This window comes from Hyperoodon ampullatus, assembly GCF_949752795.1.
Source record: "Hyperoodon ampullatus genome assembly, chromosome: 2".
Taxonomy (NCBI): Eukaryota; Metazoa; Chordata; class Mammalia; order Artiodactyla; family Ziphiidae; genus Hyperoodon; species Hyperoodon ampullatus.
The window spans coordinates 5,875,936-5,902,961 of record NC_136915.1 but is presented as its reverse complement, the minus strand read 5'-3'; the positions used below and the strand labels follow the sequence as shown (position 1 = coordinate 5,902,961).

Here is a 27,026-nt window from a genome sequence, read left to right as displayed (position 1 = left end):
CGTTCATTCACTCATTCATTCAATCACTCCATTCATTCAAGAAAGGTTTCTTGACTTCCTACTATGTGCCTCTCCACACATTCACTACCACTTGTGGGCCTTGAGCAAGTGTAGTAATGGAGCACATACACCCTACATCTAAATAAGTGGCAAACCCAGCCAGTGTTGAATGTGCTGTTTTTCCACTTCAACAGAGAAATCTTCAAAATAAAAAAAAATTGCTTTTATGTGACAAAGGTAGGAAAATATCAGAGATGACTGGATTTAATTACTACAGGTGTCAATGTTCTTTGATAGCCTAGAAATGTTTGCATGGGTGGTAAAGACATACAATTCATAAATTAGTATATATTTGGTCCATAATATTAAATTAAATTAAGTTAAAATTTTTTCATGTTTGTTTTAAAGTTATTTTTCCGGGACTTCCCTGGCGGTCCAGTGGTTAGGACTCTACACTTTCACTGCTGAGGGTGCAGTTTCAATCCCGGGTGGGGGAACTAAGATCCTGAAAGCTGCACAGTGCAGAAAAAAAAAAAGTATTTTTCTTCTGAAAATTTCAAAATTATCTATTAAAATTAAAATAGTATACTTGATAAAAATCAAATATCTAATTTGTTTAAATATACCTGACCTTTTTATTTTGTGAAGTTTAATCAAATTTTATTACATACTTTTATAAAAATTAAAACTGTTTGCCATTCTGAGGTTCAATGTCCTTCTAGTTAATTCCTGTAAAGAACCACTATTACAGTTCTCATGCTACTTCCTACATATGTGGAGATTTAACAGTCACATGAATCATTTAATATTGCAAAGCCTTCTTCAGATTTCTTGTGCAATTATTTTGAATTCCATGGTAATTCACAAGGACTTACAAAACCACAAAAGGGAGCATAAGTAGCATCAAGATAATAGACACTTGGGACTTCTGGGAAGCTATAATTTCCATAATGTTCTTGCATAATAACAGATTATGCGAGAATTTATCGCATCCTAGGCCTCTGAGAGGGATTTGATTAAGCATTGGGTCTTCATTGCTGCGTGCAGACTTTCTCTAGTTGTGGCAAGAGGGGGATACTCTTTTTTTCCTTTTGTATTTTATTTTATTTATTTTGTTATACAGCAGGTTCTTATTAGTTATCCATTTTATACATATTAGCGTATACATGTCAATCCCAATCTCCCAGTTCATCACACCACTAGCACCCCCGCCACTTTCCCCCCTTGGTGTCCATACGTTTGTTCTCTACATCTGTGTCTCAATTTCTGCCCTGCAAACTGGTTCATCTGTACCATTTTTCTAGGTTCCACATATATGCGTTAGTATATGATATTTGTTTTTCTCTTCCTGACTTACTTCACTCTGTATGACAGTCTCTAGATCCATCCACGTCTCTATAAAAGACCCAATTTTGTTCCTTTTTATGGCTGAGTAATATTCCATTGTATATATGTGCCACATCTTCTTTACCCATTCATCTGCCGATGGGCATTTAGGTTGCTTCCATGACCTGGCTATTGTAAATAGTGCTGCAGTGAACATTGGGGTGCATGTGTCTTTTTTTTTTTTTTTTTTTTGTGGTACGCGGGCCTCTCACTGTTGTGGCCTCTCCCATTGTGGAGCACAGGCTCTGGACGTGCAGGCTCAGCAGCCATGGCTCATGGGCCTAGCTGCTCCGCGGCATGTGGTATCTTCCTGGACCGGGGCACGAACCCATGTCCCCTGCATCGGCAGGCGGACTCTCAACGACTGCACCACCAGGGAAGCCAACGTTAATTGCTTTTTTATTTTTTGTATTGATATTTTAAAGCAAATGAAAATTGTACTAAAGGAGTATTACACCTTTGGCTAGCTTAAATATTATGTGCATCTAGTTAGCAATAGAATTTGCCTCAGCTTCTTATCATGATTTTATCAAATAAAATGCAGAAAAGTGAACATTATAAAACTCTTCACACAGCTGAATGAAGGTGTGCACAACCTTTGGTAGAATAATTCTGAAGTGGCTGATTTTGTTTAACCATCGGCTGGTAAAACTAATCTTGAGAATCTTTTAGCTCAGTAAAGACTCTTATGTCATTGGCCCAGCTTCAAAAGGTGAGCTAATTACTGTGCTAGGAAACGACACACATCACTTTCAGGGGAGGTAATACCTCTGCCCACAGAATATCCAAAATGTAAATTAGCAAGTAGCAGTAAGTTAAATAAAAATATAGTCCAGTTAAATGTCATGCTGTCATGTTAAACCCAGAGTCCCACAGTTAAATGAGGTTAGATGGTGACACTGAAAGTGTTAGGAAATTATCAGCTGTGCAGTTTCTATGGTGTGATGCTCCTACATTTGGCCAACTCTGCTGAAGTTGGTGGAGGGGATCCCAAATTATCACAGGGAGAATGACTCTCAGATGATGCTCAGAATTGGGGAATAAATTCTGTAGATAGCCCATGTGTTTTTCTCCTTCTCTCTTGCTACTCGCCCTGGTTGCTTTACTGATAATCACTGTGGGAGGCTGGGGAGGGAAATTTTTGAAATAATAAGTCTCATAATAACAGTTACTATTTTCTTGAGAACTATGTGCCAGGCACTGAACTAAGAATTTCATATTCATTGTTTCATTTAATCCTCACTAAATAAGGATGGGGTACAGCGTTCCTGTATCTGTAAGGTATGGTTGGAAAAACTGAGATTTAGGGAGGTTAAGAAACTTGCCCAAGGTTGCGTGACCATCAAGATGGCAGAGCCTAGATTCGATCCAAATCAGCCTGATAGTAAAGCTTGGACTCTTAACCATGTGCTATACTCTACTATTCCCATTACATGGGGTGTGGGTGAGGGTTGATAAAATTGGGGCATGGGTAGCAAATCAAAACCACAATGAGATACTTCACACCCACTTGGATGGCTATAATAAAAAAAATTTTTTGTTGTTGTTAAAAAAAAAAACCCACAGAAAACCAACAAGTGGTAGCAAGGATGTGGAGAAATTGAAACCCTTGTACATTGCTGGTGGGAATGTAAAATGCTGCAGCTGCTGTGGGAAACAGTCTGGTAATTCCTCAAAAAGTGAAACAGGATGACCACACAATGGGGCAATTCCACACCCAAGAGAACTGAAAACATATGTTCGTACAAAAACTTGTACACAAATCTTCAGAGCAGTGTTATTCGTAATAGTCAAAAAGTGGAAACAACTCATATGTCCATCAGCTGATGAATGGATGAACAAAATGTGGTAAATCTACAGAATGGAATAGTATTCAGCCCTAAAAAAGGAATGAAGTACTGATATGTACTACATCATGGAAGGACCTTGAAACTATTATGCTAAGTACAAGAAGCCCAATACAAAAGACCAGCTATCGTATGATCTATGTATATGAAACGTCCAGAATTGGCAAATTCATTGAGACAGAAAGCAGATTAGTGGCTACCAGGGGCTGGGGGGAGGGAGATTGAGGAGTGACGGCTAATGGATACGGGGTTTCTTTTGGGACCAATGAAAATGTTTTGAAGTTATATACTGGTGATGGTTGCACAACATAGTGAATACTAAAATCCACTGAAATGTACCCTTTAAAATGGTGACATTTACGTGAACTATATATATATATATATATATATATATATATATATATATATATATATATATATATATATATTTAAAGACAACTTCAGGTCAGATCTGGGATGTCCTTGAATACTGGACTATAGGGTCCAGGTTTTCTTCTGTGGACAACAGGGAGCCACTGAAAGTTTCTAAGGAGGTTGATGGCATCATAGGGGTCGTGGAGATGTGTAAGGTGCTTAGCACACAGCAAGTGTTTAATAAATATTTGCTCCCCTCCCCCTTCATCCCCCAATTCAAGACAAAACCACCCTGTCTCCTGTGGAAAAGGAACTCTTCTGTTTGGATCCAAATAGAAAACCATCTGTTTTATTGAAAACCACTCCTGCTCTTGGCTCCCCTGATCGTCTCCCTGAGGGCCCCTAGCCACTCAATGCTGGATGAGTTTTAGCATCTTGAAAGCATCCTCCTCCTCTTCCTCTTCTCTTATTCTTTCTTTTTTTTTAATTTGAAATAATGGCTTTCTAAAAGCCCTCATAGATCCTAACTTCACCCAATAAAGTCACCCGCCATATAAATTCTATGCTTCCTTTGTCTCCAGTTCCCCTCCATTTCTTCCTCCTTCTTCCTCTATCTCACCCAGATAGCAAGGAACAGTCAAAAGGAGTCAGGTCATCTTTGTTTCTAATCCCGGCTCCCCGTCCTGCTGATAATCTGGCCAGACTCATAGCTCAATGATCTTATTTGCATAATGCTGTCATACGCATCCTCATCCTCATCCTCATCATATCAACACCTAGGGTTCATTTGCAGCTAAGTTGCTTATCTGATGCCTGGTACATCAGCTGCAGTCAATAAGTTATCGCTGTAGCATCACTATTATTATAGGGTTAAGGGGTAGTAATTGACAGGAGTGCTGACCTTTCTTTAGAAGTGGGTTTCATCTGTCAAATCTCAAATATTTTAAGGATGCCTTAAAAGCTTTGACATGGAGAACTACTTTAAGTGACAAAATCTGTTTGCCAAAGTCATCTGAAAAATGCCCTAACAGCAGAGGGCTGCTCTTAGTTTGAAGTGTGTTATTAAGTGGGGACAGAAGCTCTAGGGGACTTTGTGGTCAGCAAATATCAAGTGAGCTACCTCACAGAGCTGTCTCTGGGGATTTCCCACGAGGCCCCGCCCCCGGTTGAGTCACCAAACTCCCCTCTTTGAGTCTTTGACCTGCAGCCCTTGTCAGCTGCAGAAACTCACTGCTCTGAAGATCAAGGAGAAGGAAAGTTCTCCACCATTCCTGCGATCTCAAGGTTTGTCCATTTGGGGAAGATGGGGGGAACCGAGGAGGGATGAGGATGAAGCTTTGTTCCCTTTGTCCATTTCTAGACTTTTCCCCTTCTAATAACTTTTATTCCATAACCCATTAAATAAGGATCAAGAACCTGGCCTATAGAGATTGTTGGACTCTTTAGTTTTATGACTAGATGAGCTTCAAATCTCAAAATGAGCAGGTACATGTCTATTAAGAAAATGTGATAATGAGTTGAACAAGGAGGTGTTTTAACATTTTAGCAACTAGGTGTTGAAATTCCACATGCTGTTTGGACAAAGGGAGAATAGTAATAATGAGATGTCTTCTCACTGAGCTGAACTGTTGGATGCCCCTGACAGATTCTCTCTTTAAGGACTATATTTCAGGGGCAGCAAGCCACAGGCATTGTTGAAATCTAGATGCTAATGCTAAATATCTATGAAAGTCCCCAAAAGTTCTTGCTATTGTTATTTCTGCATTTTGGCAAAACATGTTGGAAAGTACACTCTTAGACTTTGGCAAATCTACAGCAAGCTAAGTGTCGAGTCACGCTTCTCTTATCCTAGAAGTTTCTATGAATTTGCTACCTTTTCCATGGTATTCCATCATTAATTTTTCCTGCAAACCCTGAGTTATGATCGTGTAGAATTGTACAGGTGATAGCTGAACTGTAGGTAATTCTGAAAGGAGAAACCACCTCATCCTAGGAAACTTTCACCTTTTGCAGAGTGGTACTTGTGAAACCAGCTACTTTGATTAAAATTCTTTTGGAATCTGCTTGGCTAATACGTCTATGCAAGATTTCGTCATGGGAAATTGCTATTACAACATAGTGGCTACTGTGCTGTTGGTCATGAATTTCGAGAGGACAAGATCATTGCAGGATTTCTGTAGTAACTGTTCAGCGGGTAAGGACCAAATTAACATGTGTGCTTGATCTGTTCTGCTGAAAACATGGTTCAGTTAGTCTGGTAGTCAGGGCTTATGAGCTCTGTTTTAATGATCTTTTTAAAAAAAATTGAACTATAGCTGATTTACAATATTGTGTTAGTTTCAGGCATACAGCAAAATGATATATATATATGTATATTACAAGATATTGAATATAGTCCCCTTAGTTGTACAGTAGGTCCTTGTTGTTTATCTATTTTTTTTTTTTTTTTTTTTTTTTTTTGCGGTATGTGGGCCTCTCACCGCTGTGGCCTCTCCCGCTGCGGAGCACAGGCTCCGGACACGCAGGCTCAACGGCCATGGCTCACAGGCCAAGCCGCTCCGCGGCATGTGGGATCCCCCCAGACCGGGGCACGAACCCGTGTCCCCTGCATCAGCAGGCGGACTCTCAACCACTGCGCCACCAGGGAAGCCCTTATCTATTTTATATACAGTGGTGTGTATCTGTTAATCCCAAACTCCTAATTTATCCCTCTCCCCCAATAAATGATCTTTTATTCATTCATTTACAAATATTTCTTGAATGCTACATCTTAGCTGTGTGAATGCAGCCTTGTCACTTAAACTCTTGTGCTCCAGCTTCATCATCTGGGGATGATATGAGAACCTATCTCATAAGACTGATTGCTGGGAGGATCCTATGATGGGCTTAGATCAGTGCACGGCACAGGGAAAGACCTCAACAAATGTTAGTTTTGTGTATGAGGACAGTGCTCAGACCGGGGGGCGCAGCAGGGAATAAGCAAGTGGCAGGAGGCTTAACAGAGTGGGAAAAGGCAGACACCTTTACACTGTAGTGTGCCAATAAAGGACATTGATCTCCTGAGTCCAGTCACCAATGTCCTGGATCAATCAAGAGAAATAATTCTGTTTTATTCAATAGGTAAAGGAAACTATTTTCTTTCCATTGATTTTTTGTTGCAATATCTATACTTTGTTATTTTTAATTCTGTGATTATGCTTAGGGCAATCTTGCAAATGGATAATTTAAAACAGTCAATCAACAAATAAAGTCTATCACTGTAGTACCTAGAAAATGAATCTTTGTTTCATATTCTGGTCTTCTTGTGAGCCTCATAATGTTTTGGGTGATGATGGTCCATTGTCAAACATGTACAGCTCTTATCTACCCTTTTTAGGTACTTTCTGTGGGAAAAACAAGCATGAGCTTTGCACTCCTTGTCCTTCAAATAGTTTCTCCAGCACAAGTGGACAAAAGGCCTGTGATGTATGCAGGAAGTGTGAAGGTATGATTTAAAAGATATATTCTTCATCCAGAAATGTGTTGGGAAGACAAGCTTTTATTCCCGAGCATACTGATCTCTTTTGAAACTCTGAAGTGTCAAATAGTCTGGTTCCTCTGTTAATAGGCAGGTCCAGTAAAATAATTTACTGTAATAGCAACTATTGGTGGATTGAGCTTTTTATATATTAGAGGAAATATTCATTAGACAAGAGAGAATTTTTTAATTAGCAAAATGTAAAAAAGTCTTCTATAGATATTTAAAAGTAAACTTTATACTCTGAGACCTTTAGGACCATTCTAAGTAGAACAAGCATGGTTTTTATTGCAGAACATAAATTTGCTTCCTGGATTTGGAGATCAAGGGTATTGTAACACTGGGGGACTTTGTAGGTGTTTTCAGGACCAAGAAAGCATGTTCCTCCACCAGCAATGCAGAGTGTGAGTGTGTGTCGGGATTCTCCTGCCTGGGGGAAGGATGTGCCATGTGTGAAGAGGACTGTAAACAAGGTCAAGAATTAACAAAAGAGGGTAGGTTTCCTCTTCTATCTAGTGCCAATTTGTTGTCTAGTCGTATGTTGTTAACTTAGTTCTTGGTCCTTTGATTACAAAATAAAACGTAGATTTGTAGAACCTTTAAGTAATAATAATGAACTGCTAAGTATCTGATATTTACAAAATTATTTCTCAATCAATGGAAATAATTTGAAATCAAAATATTTGTTCTTCACCAGAACCATGCCTTTTCATGCATCGTATACATGCATATACAATACTCCATGTACAATTAGAATAAAGCCTTTAGTGGTATTAAGGTTTCATTTCAAGAAAAACTGTTGAACAATCTATGTAGATTGCATTAAGTTAATGACTTTATTATGGGATTCTGTTCATCACAAACTATTCAAGAAGAATTGTTCATCACTAATGAAATTCAGGAAGGATTGTTAGACAATCGGTACAGATTTTATTAAGTTAATGACTTTATTATTATGTGATCATGTTCAACACAGAGAAAGTTAAAAATGATTAAAATGCTTCCTTTTTTTATTATTCCTTTAATTTTTACAAAAGGTTGTAAAGACTGTTCCTTTGGGACATTTAATGATCGGGAACATGGTGACTGTAAACCTTGGACAGAGTATGTATCATTTCTTTCTGCTTACAAAATAAAGGATCTGGGTTAACTTTTCTAAAGACAAGGAATATGATCACTGATGCTTTTTTAAACCTATCAAGTGTAGACATAGAATAACATGCAAATAGGTGGTATGGGAACAGTATGGGGTAATTGTGACTAGATTGCCAAAGTGGGCATTTTCTCCAGAAGTAATGCCCAGAGCAATGTGGTCAGATTTGCCAGTGGAACTTAGTTACTGTCCGCCCCAGGTGCTCTTCTGTGTCCTTCCAATCTCTGTGCTGCCTCTGACCTTCCCCCATTGATCAGCCCACCTTCAAGTGTTCAGTGCCAGCACTGATAATAATATAGAAGAGGGTAAAGTATGTTTCCTTCCCTGAAAAGCTTTAACATAGTCTTGAGCAAACAAGACTATCACAGGTAGTAAAATAGCCAACAGTGTATTTTGTACACCTTTGTTCTTTTTGCATTTGATCTTCTTACTAGAAAATCATTTTTATCATTATTTTACATTTACATTCTAATTGTGTGTTACAAAAGCATTGGTCCATAACAGATTAGAAAGGTTTTTTTTGTTTGTCTTTTTTTTTTTTTTTTTTTGCGGTACGCGGGCCTCTCACTGCTGTGGCCTCTCCCGTTGCGGAGCACAGGCTCCGGATGCGCAGGCTCAGCAGTCATGGCTCACGGGCCCAGCCGCTCTGCGGCATGTGGGATCTTCCCAGACCGGGGCACGAACCCGTGTCCCCTGCATCGGCAGGCGGACTCTCAACCACTGCACCACCAGGGAAGCCCCTGATGTTTGTCTGTCTTTTGACACAAATAGCTCAGAGCACGGAAGTGAGTCTGCATGGACAGTGGGATCGAACTGGGCTTTGGAGAATAGGTGGGTTTGTTTTAGGTAAAAAGAGGCAGGGGAAAGACATAGGACAATGATGATGGTGATGATGACAGTGATGATGGATGGCTACCATTTACAGGGGGTAAGTCAGGCACATAGTGTCGTTTACTCTTCACAACAGCCTTGGGACATGTATATCTTATTTTTCAGATGAGAAAACTGAGGCTTAGAGAGATTTCCCAACTTGCCCAAGGTCATTCTACAAAGGGACCGACCCAGGGCTCAAACCCTGGTCAGTCTGATGCCAACACATCATAGGGTTAGGAGCTCCTAACCCTAGGCTAACTTGTCTGTCCTTCCTGTGTGCCAGAGATGGTCAAATATGCTTAAGAAGGTGGGAGTGAGAGACTAACCAGGCAACACCCTGAAGTAAGCTGTCGTGGGACAGGACTCCCCAGCCTGGGAAGAAAGAAGAATCCAGTTAGGTAGATAGAGTGGGATGAATTGTGGAGAGCCATGAAAGCCAAGTGAACATTGGAAGAAGCCCAGAAGGTCAAGTAGAAGTTTTTCAAAATATCTTTGCTTTGCCTATGAACCCAGATCCACACATCTTTTTCACCAGAACTGCTTTACTGGGTAGGAAATGTCAGTCTTTTTTAATTAGAATGATCCGTACCTGAATTAATTATTTGAACTCTTTTCATTGGACCATCTAAGCTGTTCTTTGGATGGGAAGTCTGTCCTTGTGAATGGGACGAAGGAAAGCGATGTGGTATGTGGACCAGCGTCAGCTGACTTCTCTCCAGGTGCATCCTCCACCGTCATGCCTGCCCCTGGGGGAGAGCCAGGTAGCTGGTTTGTTGCTGTTAAATCAAATGAATGTATGTGGCCATTCGGATTGGTGTCTAAGTCACTCCAAGATCCTGATGCCTTGCATCTCTGCCTCTGTCGAGGAAGGCACCTCGACATGCCCTCCTTTTCTTACCCTGGCTTCAAGGGACCCATCCATTTCTTCCGGTGTTTTTTATTCACTCTGAATTCCACATTAGTAAGCAGAGCAAGGTGAGACTGCATCCAAACAGACGCTACACCTTTGATAATGCCAAGTAATGGCGATTATAGAGTTCCATGTTTCCTATAGGCTACAAAGGCCAAACCACTTAATTTTTGTGGGCTTCTAGGAAAATGACTAAGGTTGTAAAAAAAGTTTTCTTAACAAGCAGGCAAGTTTACTAAGGTAGCGGGTGGGAGATGCCCAAGGCACGACTTTTCATGTTTAAGGGTTTACAGATGCAAATACAAATATCAGCATATTTGCAAACTTTTATTTTTGTCTGAATTTCTCCTTTTGTTCTGTTTTAAAGGTCACAGCACCCGGATCATTATCTTCTTTCTTGCATTGACGTCGACTGCAGTGCTCTTCTTGGCGTCCTTCGTGGTGCTCCGTTTCTCTGTGGTTAAACAGGGCAGAAAGAAGCTCCTGTATATATTCAAGCAACGTAAGAGGAACATAAAAGTGTTAGATATGAGCCTTTTTTTTAAAAAAAAAAGCTATTTATTTATTTATTTATTTTTGGCTGCATTGGGTCTTCGTTGCTGCGCGCGGGCTTTCTCTAGCTGTGGTGAGCTGGGGCTACTCTTCATTGCGGTGCACGGGCTTCTTACTGCGGTGGCTTCTGTTGCTGCAGAGCACGGGCTCTAGGCTTGAGGGCTTCAGTAGTTGTGGCACATGGGCTCAGTAGCTGTGGCTCGCGGGCTTCGTTGCTCCACGGCATGTGGGATCTTCCTGGACCAGGGCTCGAACCCATGTCCCCTGCATTGGCGGGCGCATTCTTAACCACTGTGCCACCAGGGAAATTCGTTATGAGCTTTTTGAGGCTAGGCTTTTTACAGTAGAAAGAGAAAGATGATTTGTTTTAAGTTACAGAAGCTAGGTTAGTATAGCACAGTGGTTATCAAGTGGGACAATTTGGCCCCCAAGGGGACATTTGGCCATGCCTGGAGACAGTTTTGGTGGCCACAGTCTAAGCAGTGGGGTAGCGAGTGCTTTGCTCCTGGCATCTAGTGAGTGGAGTTGAGCGATGCTGCTAAATATCCTGCAGTGCACAGGGCAGCCCCACAACAAAGAGTTAGCCGTCCCCAGATGTCAACGGTGCTGACGTGGAGAAAGCCTGGTGATGGCAGAACATAATCCGAGGGTTCCAGAAAAATGACCACTTTAAGTATGCTGCAGCCTTGGACAACTGTGTGTGTGTATGTGTGTGGCCACTCAGTTGTGGATACAGGACACGGACAAAGAGGAATCAAAAATAACGTTGCCCCATCTAGCAGTACTCCTCTGGCTGATGAATGGCCTTAACCTGAACTAGACCCACAACTAGAAGAAAGCCTAGAGAACAAGGAGGGAGCTTAAAGTGGGTTTAATGAGATGAATTATTAGGACACTGATCTGGATTAAATGAGAAATTTCAATAATGGATTCCATTCATTAAGCCAGATACTATTTCTAAAAGGAACTGGGCAAGTGCCTGGCACAGGGTTAATACTCACTAAACGAACGCTAATAACATTTATTCCAAAAGGCTTAAAGATGGGGGCAATCTGCATTTTTTTTTTTTTTTTTTTTTTTTTTGCGGTACGCAGGCCTCTCACTGTTGTGGCCTCTCCCGTTGCGGAGCACAGGCTCCGGACGCGCAGGCTCAACGGCCCATGGCTCACGGGCCCAGCCGCTCCGCAGCATGTGGGATCTTTCCGGACCGGGGCACGAACCCGTGTCCCCTGAATCGGCAGGCGGACTCTCAACCACTGTGCCACCAGGGAAGCCCTGCATTTTTGTCTTTGTGGAGAACAGAACCATAGATAGCAGGCTAGACTTACTAAGAGGGCTTCATGTATAGGAGGAGCGCTCTGAGAGCTCTGTGATGTAGCCCAAGCCACCATAATAAGACTGGAGAGTGTCAGTTTGTGGGTTGTTAAAAATATAGGAGGGGAAGTATTAGTAAAGTCTTATCTAAAGATGCAGTACACTAATTTGTATAAAGTTTCTTTCTGAAAACAATATAAAACCTTTTGAACATTTTGAAATATACAGGAAAATGCATAGGCATAAAGTTTAACAAACTGTAAGATGAACACCTGTGTAACTCTACCCAGGTCAAGAAGCAGAACATACTCTGCTTCCTGGAAGCGCTGCTGGTGTTCCTTCCAGATGAAAACCTTCCCTCCACTAGTGCTAACCACAACTAGATTCTTACGGTGCTCACTTCCTTGCTCTTATTTATAGCTTTGTTACCTAAGAACAGGGTTTAATTTGGCTGCTTTGAACTTCAGACAAGTGGAATCACACTGTATCTGTTCTACATTTTCCTTCCCCTTTTCACTCAACTTTGTATCTTTATGATTCATCCACGTGTGGCATTTATCTTTAGTTGATTTCCAGTGTTGAATACTCTTCTCTTGAATGACTGTATCATAGTTTGTTTATCCATTTTAATATTCCTGGACACTTGGGTTGTTTCCAATTTGGGGCTCTTACAGACAGTGATATTTGAATATTTTTGTCTACGTATCTCAGTACACATAAGCACATGTTTCTGTTTTTGTTTTGTTTTTAACCTGGGAATAAAATTGCTGGGATATGAGGAATGTGTATCTTGGTCCTTAGTACTAGATTTACCAAACTGTTTTCCAGAATACTAGACCTCATTTACACTTTCACAGCAGCATAGGACAGTTCTTTTTGCTCCAATCCTTGCTACTACCTAGTATCATCAGACTTCTTAATTTTTATCTGTCTGGTGGCTGTATAGTAGTATCTCGTGGTTTTAATTTGCATTTCCCTGATTCCTAGTGAGATTGGACATCTTTTCATGTTATATTGGTCATTTGGATTTCCTCTCTTGCAAAGTGCCTGATCTTTTGAGCCTTTTCCTACTGGGTTGTTTGTCCTTTTCTTATTCATCTGTAGGAATGTTTTAGTCTACTGTTCATGTGCTGCAAATATATTTTCCGACCCTGTGGTTTGTTCTTTGACTCTCTTTTTGAGGTCTAAACCTCTGATTTAAGCTCTAAGTTCTCACTGAAACCTCTGTTTTAAACAACTATCCCTCCCAGCTTTACCCCAATCTACAATAAAGGTCTTTATAAAATGATTTTCAAAAGTACTTATGAGTAATTAGTGAGTTTCAATGGAACAGTAATCCATTTAAAAAATTTTTAGGTTATTTTTTTAAAACTTTCTATTTTGAAATAGGGATTCACAGGAAGTTGTAAAAACAGTACAGAAAAGTCTTATGTGCCACTCATGGGGTTACATCGTACATAACTACAGTACAATATCAAAACCAGGCAACTGACATTGGCACATGGCGTGTGTTTAGTTTGGTGTATGTCATTTTATCCCAGGTGTAGATTGGTGTAAACCACTAGCACAATCAAAATACAGAGCTATTCCATCGCCACAGAGGTCTCCTCCTGCTACTCCTTTGTACTCCAAACACTCCCTTTCCCCACCATCCCTAACCCCTCATAACTACAGATCTGTTTTCCATCTCTGTAATTTTGTCATTTCAAGAATGTTATATAAATGGTATCATATGATATATAAATGGATCATAAATAAGAGAACTTTTTTTTTTTTTTTTTGCGGTACACGGGCCTCTCACTGCTGTGGCGTCTCCCGTTGCAGAGCACAGGCTCCGGACGCACAGGCTCAGGGCCATGGCTCACGGGCCTAGCCGCTTCACGGCATGTGGGATCCTCCCGGACCGGGGCACAAACCCGTGTCCTCTGCATTGGCAGGCGGACTCTCAACCACTGCACCACCAGGGAAGCCCAAGAGACCTTTTAAGACTGGCTTTTTCCCCTCAGCAGATGCCATTGAGATCCGTCTGAGTTGTGTTTCAATAGTTGATTCTTTTTTACTGCTGACTAGTGTTGTAAGGTGAGGTTGTACCACAGTGTGTTTTACCATTCACCTATCGAGAGACATTTTGGTTGTTTCCAGTTTATGACTGTTACATTAGAGCTGCTATGAATAATCAAGTACAGATCTGTGTGGACATAAGTTTCCATATCTTTAAGATAAATGCCCAGGAGTGCAATTACTGGGTCATATGGTAAGTGTGTATTTAGTTTTTTAAGAAACTGCTAAACACTTTTCCAGAGGAGTTGTACCATTTAACATTCCACCAGCAACATAGGAGAGTTTCTCCTCATCCTCACCAGCAGTTTGTATTGCAGCAATTTTTAATTTCAGCTGTTATAATAGGTATGTATGTTTGTTGTTGTTTGTTTGTTTGTTTTGCGGTATGCGGGCCTCTCACTGTTGTGGCCTCTCCCGTTGCGGGGCACAGGCTCCGGACGCGCAGGCTCAGCCGCCATGGCGCACGGGCCCAGCCGCTCCGCGGCATGTGGGATCCTCCCGGACCGGGGCACGAGCCTGCGTCCCCTGCATCGGCAGGCGGACTCCCAACCACTGCGCCACCAGGGAAGCCCTACACTGTGGTTTTAATTTGCCTTTCCCTAAGGGTTGAACATCTTTTCATGTACTTATTTTCCATCTGTATATCTTCTTCAGTGAAATGTTCCTTCATGTCTTTTACCCATTTTCTAACTGGACTGTTTGTTTTACTTTTGACATTTGAGAGATTTTTTTATCTCCTCGATATGAGCCCTTTATCAGACGTGAGGTTTGTAAGTATTTCCTCCCAGTCTGTAGCTTGCCTTTTCATCCTCTTCACATGATCTTCTGCAGATAAAAAGTTTTTAATTTTGATGAAGTCCAATTGGCCAATTTTTTTCATTTATGGGATTATGCCTAAGAACTCTTTACCAAGTCCTAGGTCCCAAAGATTTAGACTTTCTCCTATATTATCTACCAAATGTGTTATATGTAAATCTATGCTTCATTTTTAGTTAAGTTTTGTATAAGGTGTGAGAGTTGCAGGTCAATATTTTAAAATTATTATTATTATTTTTTGGCTAATGGGTGTCCAACAGCTTCAGCATCATTTATTGAGAAGATTATCCTTCCTCCATTGAATTGCTTTTTCACTTTTGTCAAAAATCAGTTGGCTGTACTTGTGTGGAGACTCTTTCTGGTTTCTCTCTTCTGTTCCACTGATATGTGTGCTTTTCCTTCTGCCAATACCACACAGTCTTGGTTACGGTAGCTGTAAAACAGTCTTGAAATTGGGTATAGCGTAGAATGAGTCCTCCCACGTTATTCTTCTTTTTCAAAATTATTTTGGCTATTCTAGTTTGTTTGCATTTCTATATAAATTTTAGATAATCTTATCCCTATCTGCAAAAAGTTAGCTGGGATTCTGATAGCAATTGTGTTAAATCTGTATATCAGTTCAGGGAGAATTGACATCTTTACTACGTTAACTATTCCAATCCATGAACACAGTATGTCTCTCCGTTTATGTATATTTTCTTTGATTTCTTTCATCAGCATTTTGTGGTTTTCAGCATACAAGTCCCACATATGTTTTGTTAAATTTAGGCCTTAGTATTTAAATTTAACAACTGCAGATGATATTGTATCTTAAATTTTGGGTTTGACACATTCATTGCTAGTATATAGAAACAGAGTTGGTTTTTGTAGTTTGGTTTTGTGTCCTGTGATTTTGCTGAACTTGCTTACTAGTTCTAGGGTATTTTGTAGATTCCTTGGGGTTTTTTACATAGACCGTAGTGTCATCTGCAAAAAAAAAAAAAAAAAGCTTTATTTTTTTTCATTTCCAATCTATATGCCTTTTATTTCTTTTCTTGCCTTATTATTCTGGCTAGAATGTCTAGTACTATGTTGAATAAGAGTGGAGAGAGGGAATATCTTCGCCTTGCTTCTAATCTTTGGGGAAAAGCATTGTCTTTCACCAGTAGGTATGATGTGAGCTACAGATTTTTAGTAGATATTCTTTATCAAGTTGAGAAACTGTTCTGAAGATGTTTTTTTTTAAAATCATGAATGAGGGTTGAATTTTGTCAGGTGCTTTTTTCTGTATCAATTGATTTGATTATGTGATTTTTGTTCTTTAGCCTGTTGAGATGATGAATTATATAGATTGATTTTTGAATTTCAAACTAGCCTTGCATCCCTGGACTAAACTCCACTTAGTCATGGTATATAATTATTTTTATATATGTCTGAATTCTCTTCACTAATATTTTGTTAAGAATTTTTGCAGCTATATTCATGAGGAATATTGATCTGTGGTTTTCTTTTCTAGACTGTCTTTGTCTGGTTTTGATATCAGGGTAATATTGACTTCCTCGGATAAGTTGAGATATGTTCCCTCTTCTCTTTTCTGGAAGAGATTGTGTAGAATTGGTGTTAATTCTTCTTTAAATAGTTTATAGAATTGTCTAGTGAAACTATCTAACCTGGAGCTTTCTTTTTGGAGCTCCTTAGTTACAAATTCAATTGCCTTAATAATTATAGGGCACTCAAGTTATTTGATTCATACTGAGTGAATTGTGAGTTTATGTTTTTTGAGGACTTGGTCCAATTCATCTAAGTTGTCAAATTTATGTTTGACAAAATTTGTTTGACTTAACTGATGTTAAGTTATCTATGCTATTTCCTTTTTATTCTTCTGTTATATGCAGGTCTGTAGTGATATCACCTACTGATATTGGTAATGTGTGTCTTCTCTCTTTTTTTTCTGAATCAGTCTTGATAGAGATTTGTCAATCTTATTGAACTTTTCAAAGAACCAGCTCTTTGTTTCATTGATTTGCTCTATTATTTTTCTGTTTTCAATTTCACTAGTTTCTGCTTTTACCTTTATTATTTCCTTTCTTTTGCTTGCTTTGGATTTATTTTGTTCTTTTTCTATTTAGGTGGAAGCTTATGTTATTGGTTTGAGACATTTTCTCTTTCTTCTTTTTTTTTAATGATATAATGACCATTCCCAAGGTTAGTGCTTTATTTTTATTTATTTTTTTGGGGGATTATCTTTTTTAAAATTTAATTAATTAATTAACTTTTTGTGGTACGCGGGCCTCTCACTGTTGTGGCCTCTCCCGTTGTGGAGCACAGGCTCCGGACGCGCAGGCTCAGCGGCCATGGCTCACGGGCCCAGCCGCTCCGCGGCATGTGGGATCTTCCTGGACCGGGGCATGAACCTGTGTCCGCTGCATCAGCAGGTGGACTCTCAACCACTGCGCCACCAGGGAAGCTCTATTTATTATTTTATACAGTAGGTCCTTATTAGTCATGAATTTTATACACATCAGTGTATACATGTCAATCCCAATCTCCCAGTTCATCACACCACCTCCCCCCCCAGCCGCTTTCCCCCTTGGTGTCCATACGTTTGTTCTCTACATCTGTGTCTCAATTTCTGCCCTGCAAACTGGTTCATCTGTACCATTTTTCTAGGTTCCACATATATGCGTTAATAGATGATATTTATTTTTCTCTTTCTGACTTACTTCACTCTTTATGATAGTCTCTAGATCCATCCACGTCTCTACAAATGACCCAATTTCGTTCCATTTTATGGCTGAGTAATATTCCATTGTATATATGCACCACATCTTCTTTATCCATTCGTCTGTCGATGGGCATTTAGGTTTCTTCCATGACCTGGCTATTGTAAACAGTGCTGCAATGAACATTGGGGTACATGTGTCTTTTTGAATTATGGTTTTCTCTGGGTATATGCCCAGCAGTGGGATTGCTGGATCATATGGTAATTCTTTTTTTAGTTTTTTAAGGAACCTCCTTACTGTTCTCCATAGTGGCTGTATTAATTTACATTCCCACCAACAGTGCAAGAGGGTTCCCTTTTCTTCACACCCTCTCCAGCATTTGTTGTTTGTAGATTTTCTGATGATGCCCATTCTAACTGGTGTGAGGTGATACCTCATTGTAGTTTTGATTTGCATTTCTCTAATAATTAGTGATGTTGAGCAGCTTTTCATGTGCTTCTTGGCCACGTGTATGTCTTCTTTGGAGAAATGTCTATTTAAGTCTTCTGCCCATTTTTGGATTGGGTTGTTTGTTTTTTTAATATTGAGCTGCATGAGCTGTTTATATATTTTGAAGATTAATCCTTTGTCCACTGATTCGTTTGAAAATATTTTCTCCCATTTTGAGGGTTGTCTTTTCATCTTGTTTACAGTTTCCTTTGCTGTGCAAAAGCTTTTATGTTTCATGAGGTCCCATTTGTTTATTTTTGTTTTTATTTCCATTACCCTAGGAGGTGGGTCAAAGAAGATCTTGCTGTGATTTATATCAAAGAATGTTCTTCCTATGTTTTCCTCCAAGAGTTTTATAGTGTCCAGTCTTACATTTAGGTCTCTAATCCATTTTGAGTTTATTTTTGTGTATGGTGTTGGGGAGTGTTCTAATTTCATTCTTTTACATGTAGCTGTTCAGTTTTCCCAGCACCACTTATTGAAGAGACTGTCTCTTCTCCTTGCCTCCTTTGTCCTAGATTAGTTGACCATAGGTGCGTGGGTTTATCTCTGGGCTTTCTATCCTGTTCCATTGATCTATCTTTCTGTTTTTGTGCCAGTACCATATTGTCTTGATTACTGTAACTTTGTAGTATAGTCTGAAGTCAGGGAGTCTGATTCCTCCAGCTCCGTTTTTTTCCCTCAAGCCCGCTTTGTCTATTAGGGGTCTTTTGTGTCTGCATACAAATGTTAAGATTTTTTGTTTTGGTTCCATAAAAAATGCCATTGGTAATTTGATAGGGATTGCATTGAATCTGTAGATTGCTTTGGGTAGTATAGTCATTTTCACAATGTTGATTCTTCCAATCCAAGAACATGATATATCTCTCCATCTGTTGGTATCATCTTTAATTTCTTTCATCAGTGTCATAGTTTTCTGCATATAGGTCTTTTGTCTCCCTAGGTAGGTTTATTCCTAGGTATTTTATTCTTTTTGTTGCAATGGTAAATGGGAGTGTTTCCTTGATTTCACTTTCAGATTTTTCATCATTAGTATATAGGAATGCAAGATATTTCTGTGCATTAATTTTGTATCCTGCAACTTTACCGAATTCATTGATTAGCTCTAGTGATTTTCTGGTGGCATCTTTAGGATTCTCTATGTATAGTATCATGTCATCTGCAAAGTGACAGTGTTGCTTCTTCTTTTCCAATTTGTATTCCTTTTATTTCTTTTTCTTCTCTGATTGCCATGGCTAGGACTTCCAAAACTATGTTGAATAATAGTGGTGAGAGTGGACATCCTTGTCTTGTTCCTGATCTTAGAGGAAATGCTTTCAGTTTTTCACAATTAAGAATGATGTTTGCTGTGAGGTTGTCATATATGGCCTTTAGTATGTTGAGGTAAGTTCCCTCTATGCCCACTTTCTGTAGGGTTTTTACAATAAATGCGTGTTGAATTTTGTCAAAAACCTTTTCTGCATCTATTGAGATGATCATATGGTTTTTATTCTTCCATTTGTAATATGGTGTATCACATTGATTGATTTGCGTATATTGAAGAATCCTTGCATCTCTGGGATAAATCCCACTTGATCATGGTGTATGATCCTTTTAATGTGTTGTTGGATTCTGTTTGCTAGTATTTTGTTGAGGATTTTTGCATCTATATTCATCAGTGATATTGGTCTGTAATTTTCTTTTTTTGTAGTATCTTTTTTGTAGTGATCTCTTGGTTATTTAGTAACGTATTGTTTAGCCTCCATGTGTTTGTGTTTTTTACGGTTTTTCCCTGTAATTGATTTCTAATTCTCATAGCATTGTGGTCAGAAAAGATGCTTGATATGATTTCTATTTTCTTAAATTTACTGAGGCTTGATTTGTGACCCAAGATGTGATCTATCCTGGAGAATGATACATACACACTTGAGAAGAAAGTGTAATGTGCTGTTTTTGGGTGGAATGTCCTATAAATATCAATTAAATCTACCTGGTCTATTGTGTCATTTAAAACTTCTGTTTCCTTATTTATTTTCATTTTGGATGATCTGTCCATTGGTGTAAGTGAGATGTTAAAGTCCCCCACTATTATTGTGTTACTGTCAATTTCCTCTTTTATATCTGTTAGCAGTTGCCTTATGCATTGAGGTGCTCCTATGTTGGGTGCATATATATGTATAATTGATATATCTTCTTCTTGGATTGATCCCTTGATCATTATGTAGTGTCCTTCCTTGTCTCTTGTAAGATTTTTTATTTTAAAGTCTATTTTATCTGATATGAGTATTGCTACTACAGCTTTCTTTGGATTTCCATTTGCACGGAATATCTTTTTCCATCCCCTCACTTTCAGTCTATATGTGTCCCTAGGTGTGAAGTGGGTCTCTTGTAGACAGCATATAGATGGGTCTTGCTTTTGTATCCATTCAACAAGCCTGTGTCTTTTGGTTGGAGCATTTAATCCATTCACATTTAAGGTAATTATTGATATGTATGTTCCTATGGCCATTTTCTTAATTGTTTTGGGTTTGTTTTTGTAGGTCCTATTCTTCTCTTGTGTTTCCCGCTTAGATAATTTCCTTTAGCATTTGTTGTAGAGCTGGTTTGGTGGTGCTGAATTCTCTTAGCTTTTGCTTATCTGTAAAGCTTTTGATTTCTCCATCAAATCTGAATGAGATCTTGCCGTGTAGAGTAGTCTTGGCTGTAGGTTCTTCCCTTTCATCACTTTAAGTATATCATGCCACTCCCTTATGGCTTGTAGAGTTTCTGCTGAGAAATCAGCTGTTAACCTTATGGGAGTTCCCTTGTATGTCATTTGTCATTTTTCCCTTGCTCTTCTCCCCCTGGGACCCCTATAACGCGAATGTTGTTGTGTTTAATGTTGTCCCAGAGGTCTCTTAGGCTGCCTTCATTTCTTTTCATTCTTTTTTCTTTATTCTGTTCCGTGGCAGTGAATTCCACCATTCTGTCTTCCAGGTCACTTATCTGTTCTTCTGCCTCAGTTATTCTGCTATTGATTCCTTCTAGTGTAGCTTTCATTTCAGTTATTGTATTGTTCATCTCTGTTTGTTTGTTCTTTAATTCTTCTAGGTCTTTGCTAAACATTTCTTGCAAATTCTCGATCTTTGCCTAAATTCTTTTTCCGAAGTCCTGGGTCATCTTCACTATCATTATTCTGAATTCTTTTTCTGGAAAGTTGCCTATCTCCATTTCATTTAGTTGTCTTTCTGGGGTTTTATCTTGTTCCTTCCTCTGGTACATAGCCCTTTGCCTTTTCATCTTGTCTATCTTTCTGTGAATGTGGTTTTCGTTCCACAGGCTGCAGGACTGTAGTCCTTCTTGCTTCTGCTTCCTGCCCTCTGGTGGATGAGGCTATCTAAGAGGCTTGTGTAAGTTTCCTGATGGGAGGGACTGGTGGTGGGTAGAGCTGACTGTTGCTCTGGTTGGTAGCACTCAGTAAAACTTTATTCCGCTTGACTGCTGATGGGTGGGGCTGGGTTCCCTCCCTGTTGGTTGTTTGGCCTGAGGCGACCCAACACTGGAGCCTACCTGGACGCTTTGTTGTGAAGACTCTGGGAGGGCTCATGCCAAGGAGTACTTCCCAGAACTTCTGCTGCCAGTGTCCGTCTCCCCATGGTGAGCCACAGCCATCCCCCACCTCTGCAGGAGACCCTCCAACACTAGCAGGTAGGTCTAGTTCAGTCTCCTATGGGATCACTGCTTCTTCTCTGGGTCCCAGTGTGCACACTACTTTGTGTGTGCCCTCCAAGAGTGGAGTCTCTGTTTCCCCCAGTGCTGTTAAAGTCATGCAATCAAATCCCACTAGGCTTCAAAGTCTGATTCTCTAGGAGTTCCTCCTCCCATTGCCGGACCCCCAGGTTGGGAACCTGACGTGGGGCTCAGAACCTTCACTCCAGTGGGGGGGCTTCTGTGGTCTAAGTGTTCTCCAGTCTGTGAGTCACCCACGCAGCAGTTATGGGATTTGATTTAACTGTGATTGCACCGCTCCTACCATCTCATTGTGGCTTCCCCTTTGTCTTTGGATGTGCGGCATCTTTTTTGATGAGTTCCAGTGTCTTCCTGTCGATGACTGTCCAGCAGCTAGTTGTGATTCTGGTGTTCTCACAAGAGGGAGTGAGAGCACGTCCTTCTGCTCTGCCATCTTGGTTCCAGATCTTGAGACTTTTTGTATTTCTAATATAAGAACTTCACATTATAAATTTCTCTCTCGGTACTGAATTAACTGCGTCCACACATTTTGATATGTTGTTTTTTTCATTTTCATTCAGTTTGGTGTATTTTTTGTTTTTCTCTTGATTATTTAAAAGTGTGTTTTTCAGTTTCCAAGTTTTTGGTGATTTTCTTGTTTTCTTTCTGCTGTTGATGTCTATTTTAATTCCACTATAATAAGAGGACACACTCTGTATGATTTCTTTTAAATTTGCTGAGGTTTGGTTCATGGTCCAGGTTACGGTCTATCTTGGTCTATGTTCTATAGACACTTGAAAAGATGGGTGGAGTGTTCTTAAATATTGATTTGATCCTGTTAATTGATGATGTTGTTGAGTTCTTCTATATCCTTGCTGATTTTCTGTCAAGTTTTTCTATCAACTCTTGGGAGAGGGCCATTTAATTCTTCACATATAATTCTGGATTTGTATATTTCTCATTTCAGTTTTGTTTCACCTATCTTGTAGCTCTGTTGCTTGTTGTATACATATTTAGTACTGCTATGCCTTCTTGGTGAATTAACTCTTATAATTATGTAAGGTCCCTCTCTATGTCTGGTTGTTTTCTTTGCTCTGAAGTCTACTTTATCTGATAGTAATACAGCCACTCCTGCTTTTTAAAAATTAATAATATACATGGTATATCTTTATCCATCCTTTTACTTTCAGCCTTCCCACATTTTTATATTTGAAGTGAATTTCTTATAGACTACATACAATGGTAACACTACTAATTTCTATCTTTTGATTGGTACATTTAAACAATGTACATTTATTGTAATTATTTATATGTTAGGGCTCAAGATGTTATTTTATTTTTTGTTTTCTGTTTGCTTTCTCTGTTTTCCTTTTCTGCATTCCTGTGGATTACTTGAACATGTTTTAGAATTCCATTTTGATTTATCTGTATTTTTTTTTTAGTGTATCTCTGTATAGCTCTTGTGTGGTTGCTCTAATTATCATATATATTTATATAGTCTACATCAACATTTTAACAGTTTGAAAAAAGTATAGAAATCTTACCTCCCTTTACATCATTTTAGCCTCTTCCAATTTATAATATACTTGCCTAAAATATTTCTGCTACATGCTTTGAGAACCATCTTAGTGTTATAATTTTTACTTCAACCCTCAAACATAATTTAGAAAACTCAAGAGAAAGAAAGTTTATTTTATTTACCCATATATTTGCTCATTCTGTTGTTCTTTCTTCCTTCCTGATGTTCCAAGATATCTTTTTTTTATCATCTCTCTTGTGTTCAGAGAACTTTCTTGAGCCATTCTTTTAGGGTAGGTTTTATTTTGTCTGAAAATTTCCCCTTCACTCCTGAAAGATATTTTCACTGGATATAGAATTTGGGCTTGAGAGTTCTTTTCTTTCAGCACTTGAAAAATGTTGTGCTACTTCTTCTGGCCTGCCTGGTTTCTGGTAAGAAATTCACTGTCATTCAATTTGTTTTTCCCCTATAAGTGATGTGTTGCTTCTCGTGGGCTGCTTTCAGGATTTCTTTCTTTCTTTCTTTCTTTCTTTCTTTCTTTCTTTCTTTCTTTCTTTCTTTTCCTTTTTTTGGTTTTTCATTTTCCTAACTTAAACTACAATGTATCTTGGTGTGGATTTCTTTGGATTATCCTGTTTAGCATTCACTTAGCTTCCTGAATCTGTAGATTTATGCCTTTTTCCAGATTTGGGAAATTTTTGGCCATTATTCCTTCAAATACTTTTTCAGACCTACTCTCTTTCTCTTCTTCTTCAAGCACTCCAATGACATGATATTAAGTTTTTTGGCTATAGCCCCACATGTCTCTGAGGCTTTGTTCATTTTTTCCCAGTCTTTTCTCTCTGTTGTTCAGTTTGGGTAATGATTCTTTCCTTTGTCTTCTCCATTCTTGTGCTGAGCCCAATTCACTGATATTTTAAATTTTGGTTATTGTAATTTTTCAGTTCTAAAATTGTCACCTGGTTCTTTTTTAAAATTTTCTTTTCTTTTTTTTCTTTTTTTCATTTGTTTCAAATGTGTTCCCAATTGCTTGTTGAAGCTTCTTCTTTTTTTTTTTTTTTACCGTGCCACGCAGCTTGTGGGATCTTAGTTTCCTCAACCAGGGATTGAACTTGGGCCCTCAGCAGTGAAACCGCTGAGTCCTAGCCACTGGACCATCAGGGAATTCCGCGAGGCATCTTTATGATGGCTGCTTTAACGTCCTTGCCAGATAACTCTAACATCTATATCACCTAGATGCTAGCATCTGTTGCCTTTTCTTATTAAAGTTGAGATCTTCCTTGTTCTTAGAATGACAAGTGATTTTTTAAAAATTGAAACCTAGACATTGGCTATGATGTTATCAGACTTTGGATATAATTGAAAGCTGGTGTTTATTCAGGGTTCCTCTAACACCACTCTGGCAGAGGAAGAAGGATGCTTCCAGGTGGAGGTGGAAGTCCAGGTTCTATACTAGACCTCCTGGGGGTGGTAGATCCTTGTTATTGCTCCCCACTAAGCCCCCACTGATACTACCCTGTCTGGGATGAGGAAAGATACTTTGTTCCTGCTCCCCACATGGTTTCCACTGACACTGAATGGGTGGGGGGTGGAGGTGGCCTTGTTACTGTTGAGTGGTGGTGAAGTCCTAGCTCTCCACTCGGGCTCCTCTGATGCTGCCCCAATGAGGATGGGGCAGTGAGCCTTGATAGAGCTTGGCAAGGGTGTCAGTCTATGCTCTCTACTGGGTCTTTAGTGGTGTGCTTGGGTGTGGGTCCATGGGGTTTTTTTTGTTTTTTATTTTTGCTAGAGTAGAGCTGTGATTATCTAAAAGCTTTTAGTCTTGTTACTCTTCTCTTTTCCTGGTTTCCTAGCTAGAGAGATCAGACTTTTCTTGGGGCATTTTTTTTTATTAGCCTACTTCTCCAGTTCCCAGTCTAGGACGTATGAAACAGAGAGAATACTCAGGGAACTCAAGGCCATAGTTTTCCTTGGGTTCCAAGCTCCTTAACTGGTCTGTTTTCTTGCCACCTTTCAGATTCCTCTTATGTTTGTTATATATAAAACATCCAGCCTTTTCAGCAGTACTTGGCAGGAAGAATAGGGAAAAGTATGACTACTGTATTTTTCCAGAAGCAGATTTCCATTTAAAAATTCATCTTTGATGCTATTTCAAAGGAAAAGAACGTCTCATTGGTATTCCTGGATGTCTTGCCAGTTTTTCATAAGTTCTTGGAGATAGTGTGCTTGATGGGTTTTGGTTATTTTTTATTTTTAATAGTAACAAGCATGTAAAATTGGGGTAGGACCTTTTGCTTTGACAGGCTATAAAAATAATTTATATTTACTGGTGGGCTTTGGTGTGGGGACACAGTTATATATGTGTGTGTATATATATATATATATATATAATTTAATATATATTTTAGGATTGAAAGTTGCTCAGCAATAACAAAAATACTATAGACTACCATGTAAATGAAAATCTGGAAGCTAGTGCATAAATCAGTTCTTTACTTACTAATTGGTTGAAGCAGTGGGAGTAACTTTAACATCTTGATGCCATAAGCATTTCATTCAAAAGAAACCATCTAATGTGTAATCTAAGTAACCCTCAAGACTAAAACATGTGCTGCTGAATTGAAACTACAGTTACGTTTGGCACATGACTAATTTTATGCTATAATGATTCATGCTCAAGACTGTTTTTAGACTTTGTAGACAATAAAGAAACTAGTTTTTTTCAAGACCAATAAAAAAGAATTTGGTAAAATGAAAAAAAATCTTAAATAATCCTGAAAAAAAGTTTATACTTGCTATTACCTCTCTTGCTGATGAGTTGGTTCAAACTAAAGTTGAAAATGTTTGCTGCTGAGAGATGTTCTGCAAATGGGATTTATGGAAAATGAATGTTAAATGATTCAAACAGACAACAAAAGATAACTCTCTTTTAAATTACTTTTCAGCATTTATGAGACCAGTACAAACAGCCCAAGAGGAAGATGCCTGCAGTTGCCGGTTTCCAGAAGAAGAGGAAGGAGAGTGTGAACTGTGAAGAGGAAATCCAAAGACATGTTGGAACTCTCTTGAGAAGAATCACAGGAGAAATATGAGGGATCCCACTACCGTACCTTTCAAATTTAAAAGCTCCATACTGGATAATACCAAGGGTTACCCTAACAAGTTTTTTTTTCTAAATGCTAATGACTTGGCCTTTCAAGATGTACCACTTTTAACAGAACAGAAAAATAGGACAGAAATGGTGGTAAAAGTGACATTTTCTAGATACTGCTTAAGAGGTTTGGGCTAGTTTTCTTGAATTCCAAAGAGAATTGTATTTTAAATTTAATCATGTAGGCCAATGGTGCAGCTAAAATTATAATCAAAATCAATTTTTTTGGTGCTAATATGACATATGGCAATAAGCCATAAGGTGCAGGCACTATCCCCCATCAAGTTTTCCATCAGTTCAGTCATTCAACACAAGACATCCTCCATTGTCAGGGGAGAATGAGGACAGTCATCATCATTGCCCAAGTTTGGGGTCAAGAGCAAAAAACTAAAAAAAACAGACCTTGGGACTTCCCTGGTGGTCCAGTGGTTAAGACGCCTCACTCCCAATGCAGGGGGCACAGGTTCGATCCCAGGTCAGGGAACTAAGAGCCTGCATGCTGCACAATGTGGCCCCAAACAAACAAACAAACAAACAAAAGAAGAAAAAGCAGACCTTGAGGAACAGTTTTGGAAAGAGTCAAATGTCCCTGCATATCCTTGGTCCTCTCCATCTTCCCATCTTCTGCCTTCATCCTACACCCCTCTGAGCCACAGCTTACTTTTTATTTTATTCTTAAAACTTTAACAGTAATA

At 39.1% G+C, this 27,026-nt stretch overlaps 1 protein-coding gene across 1 annotated transcript; it reads left to right on the top strand.

Moving 5' to 3' along the window:
* Nucleotides 1-5,606: 5,606 nt before the first annotated feature.
* On the top strand, nt 5,607-26,214 carry TNFRSF9 (TNF receptor superfamily member 9; the record flags this gene model as incomplete). Its single annotated transcript, XM_079697363.1, has 7 exons — nt 5,607-5,781; nt 6,964-7,071; nt 7,461-7,598; nt 8,142-8,208; nt 9,761-9,891; nt 10,408-10,542; nt 26,126-26,214. Exons 1-7 carry the CDS (start codon nt 5,667-5,669, stop codon nt 26,212-26,214), a joined length of 783 nt encoding a protein of 260 aa, XP_079553489.1. The 5' UTR covers nt 5,607-5,666.
* Between the last annotated feature and the right edge of the window lie 812 nt (nt 26,215-27,026).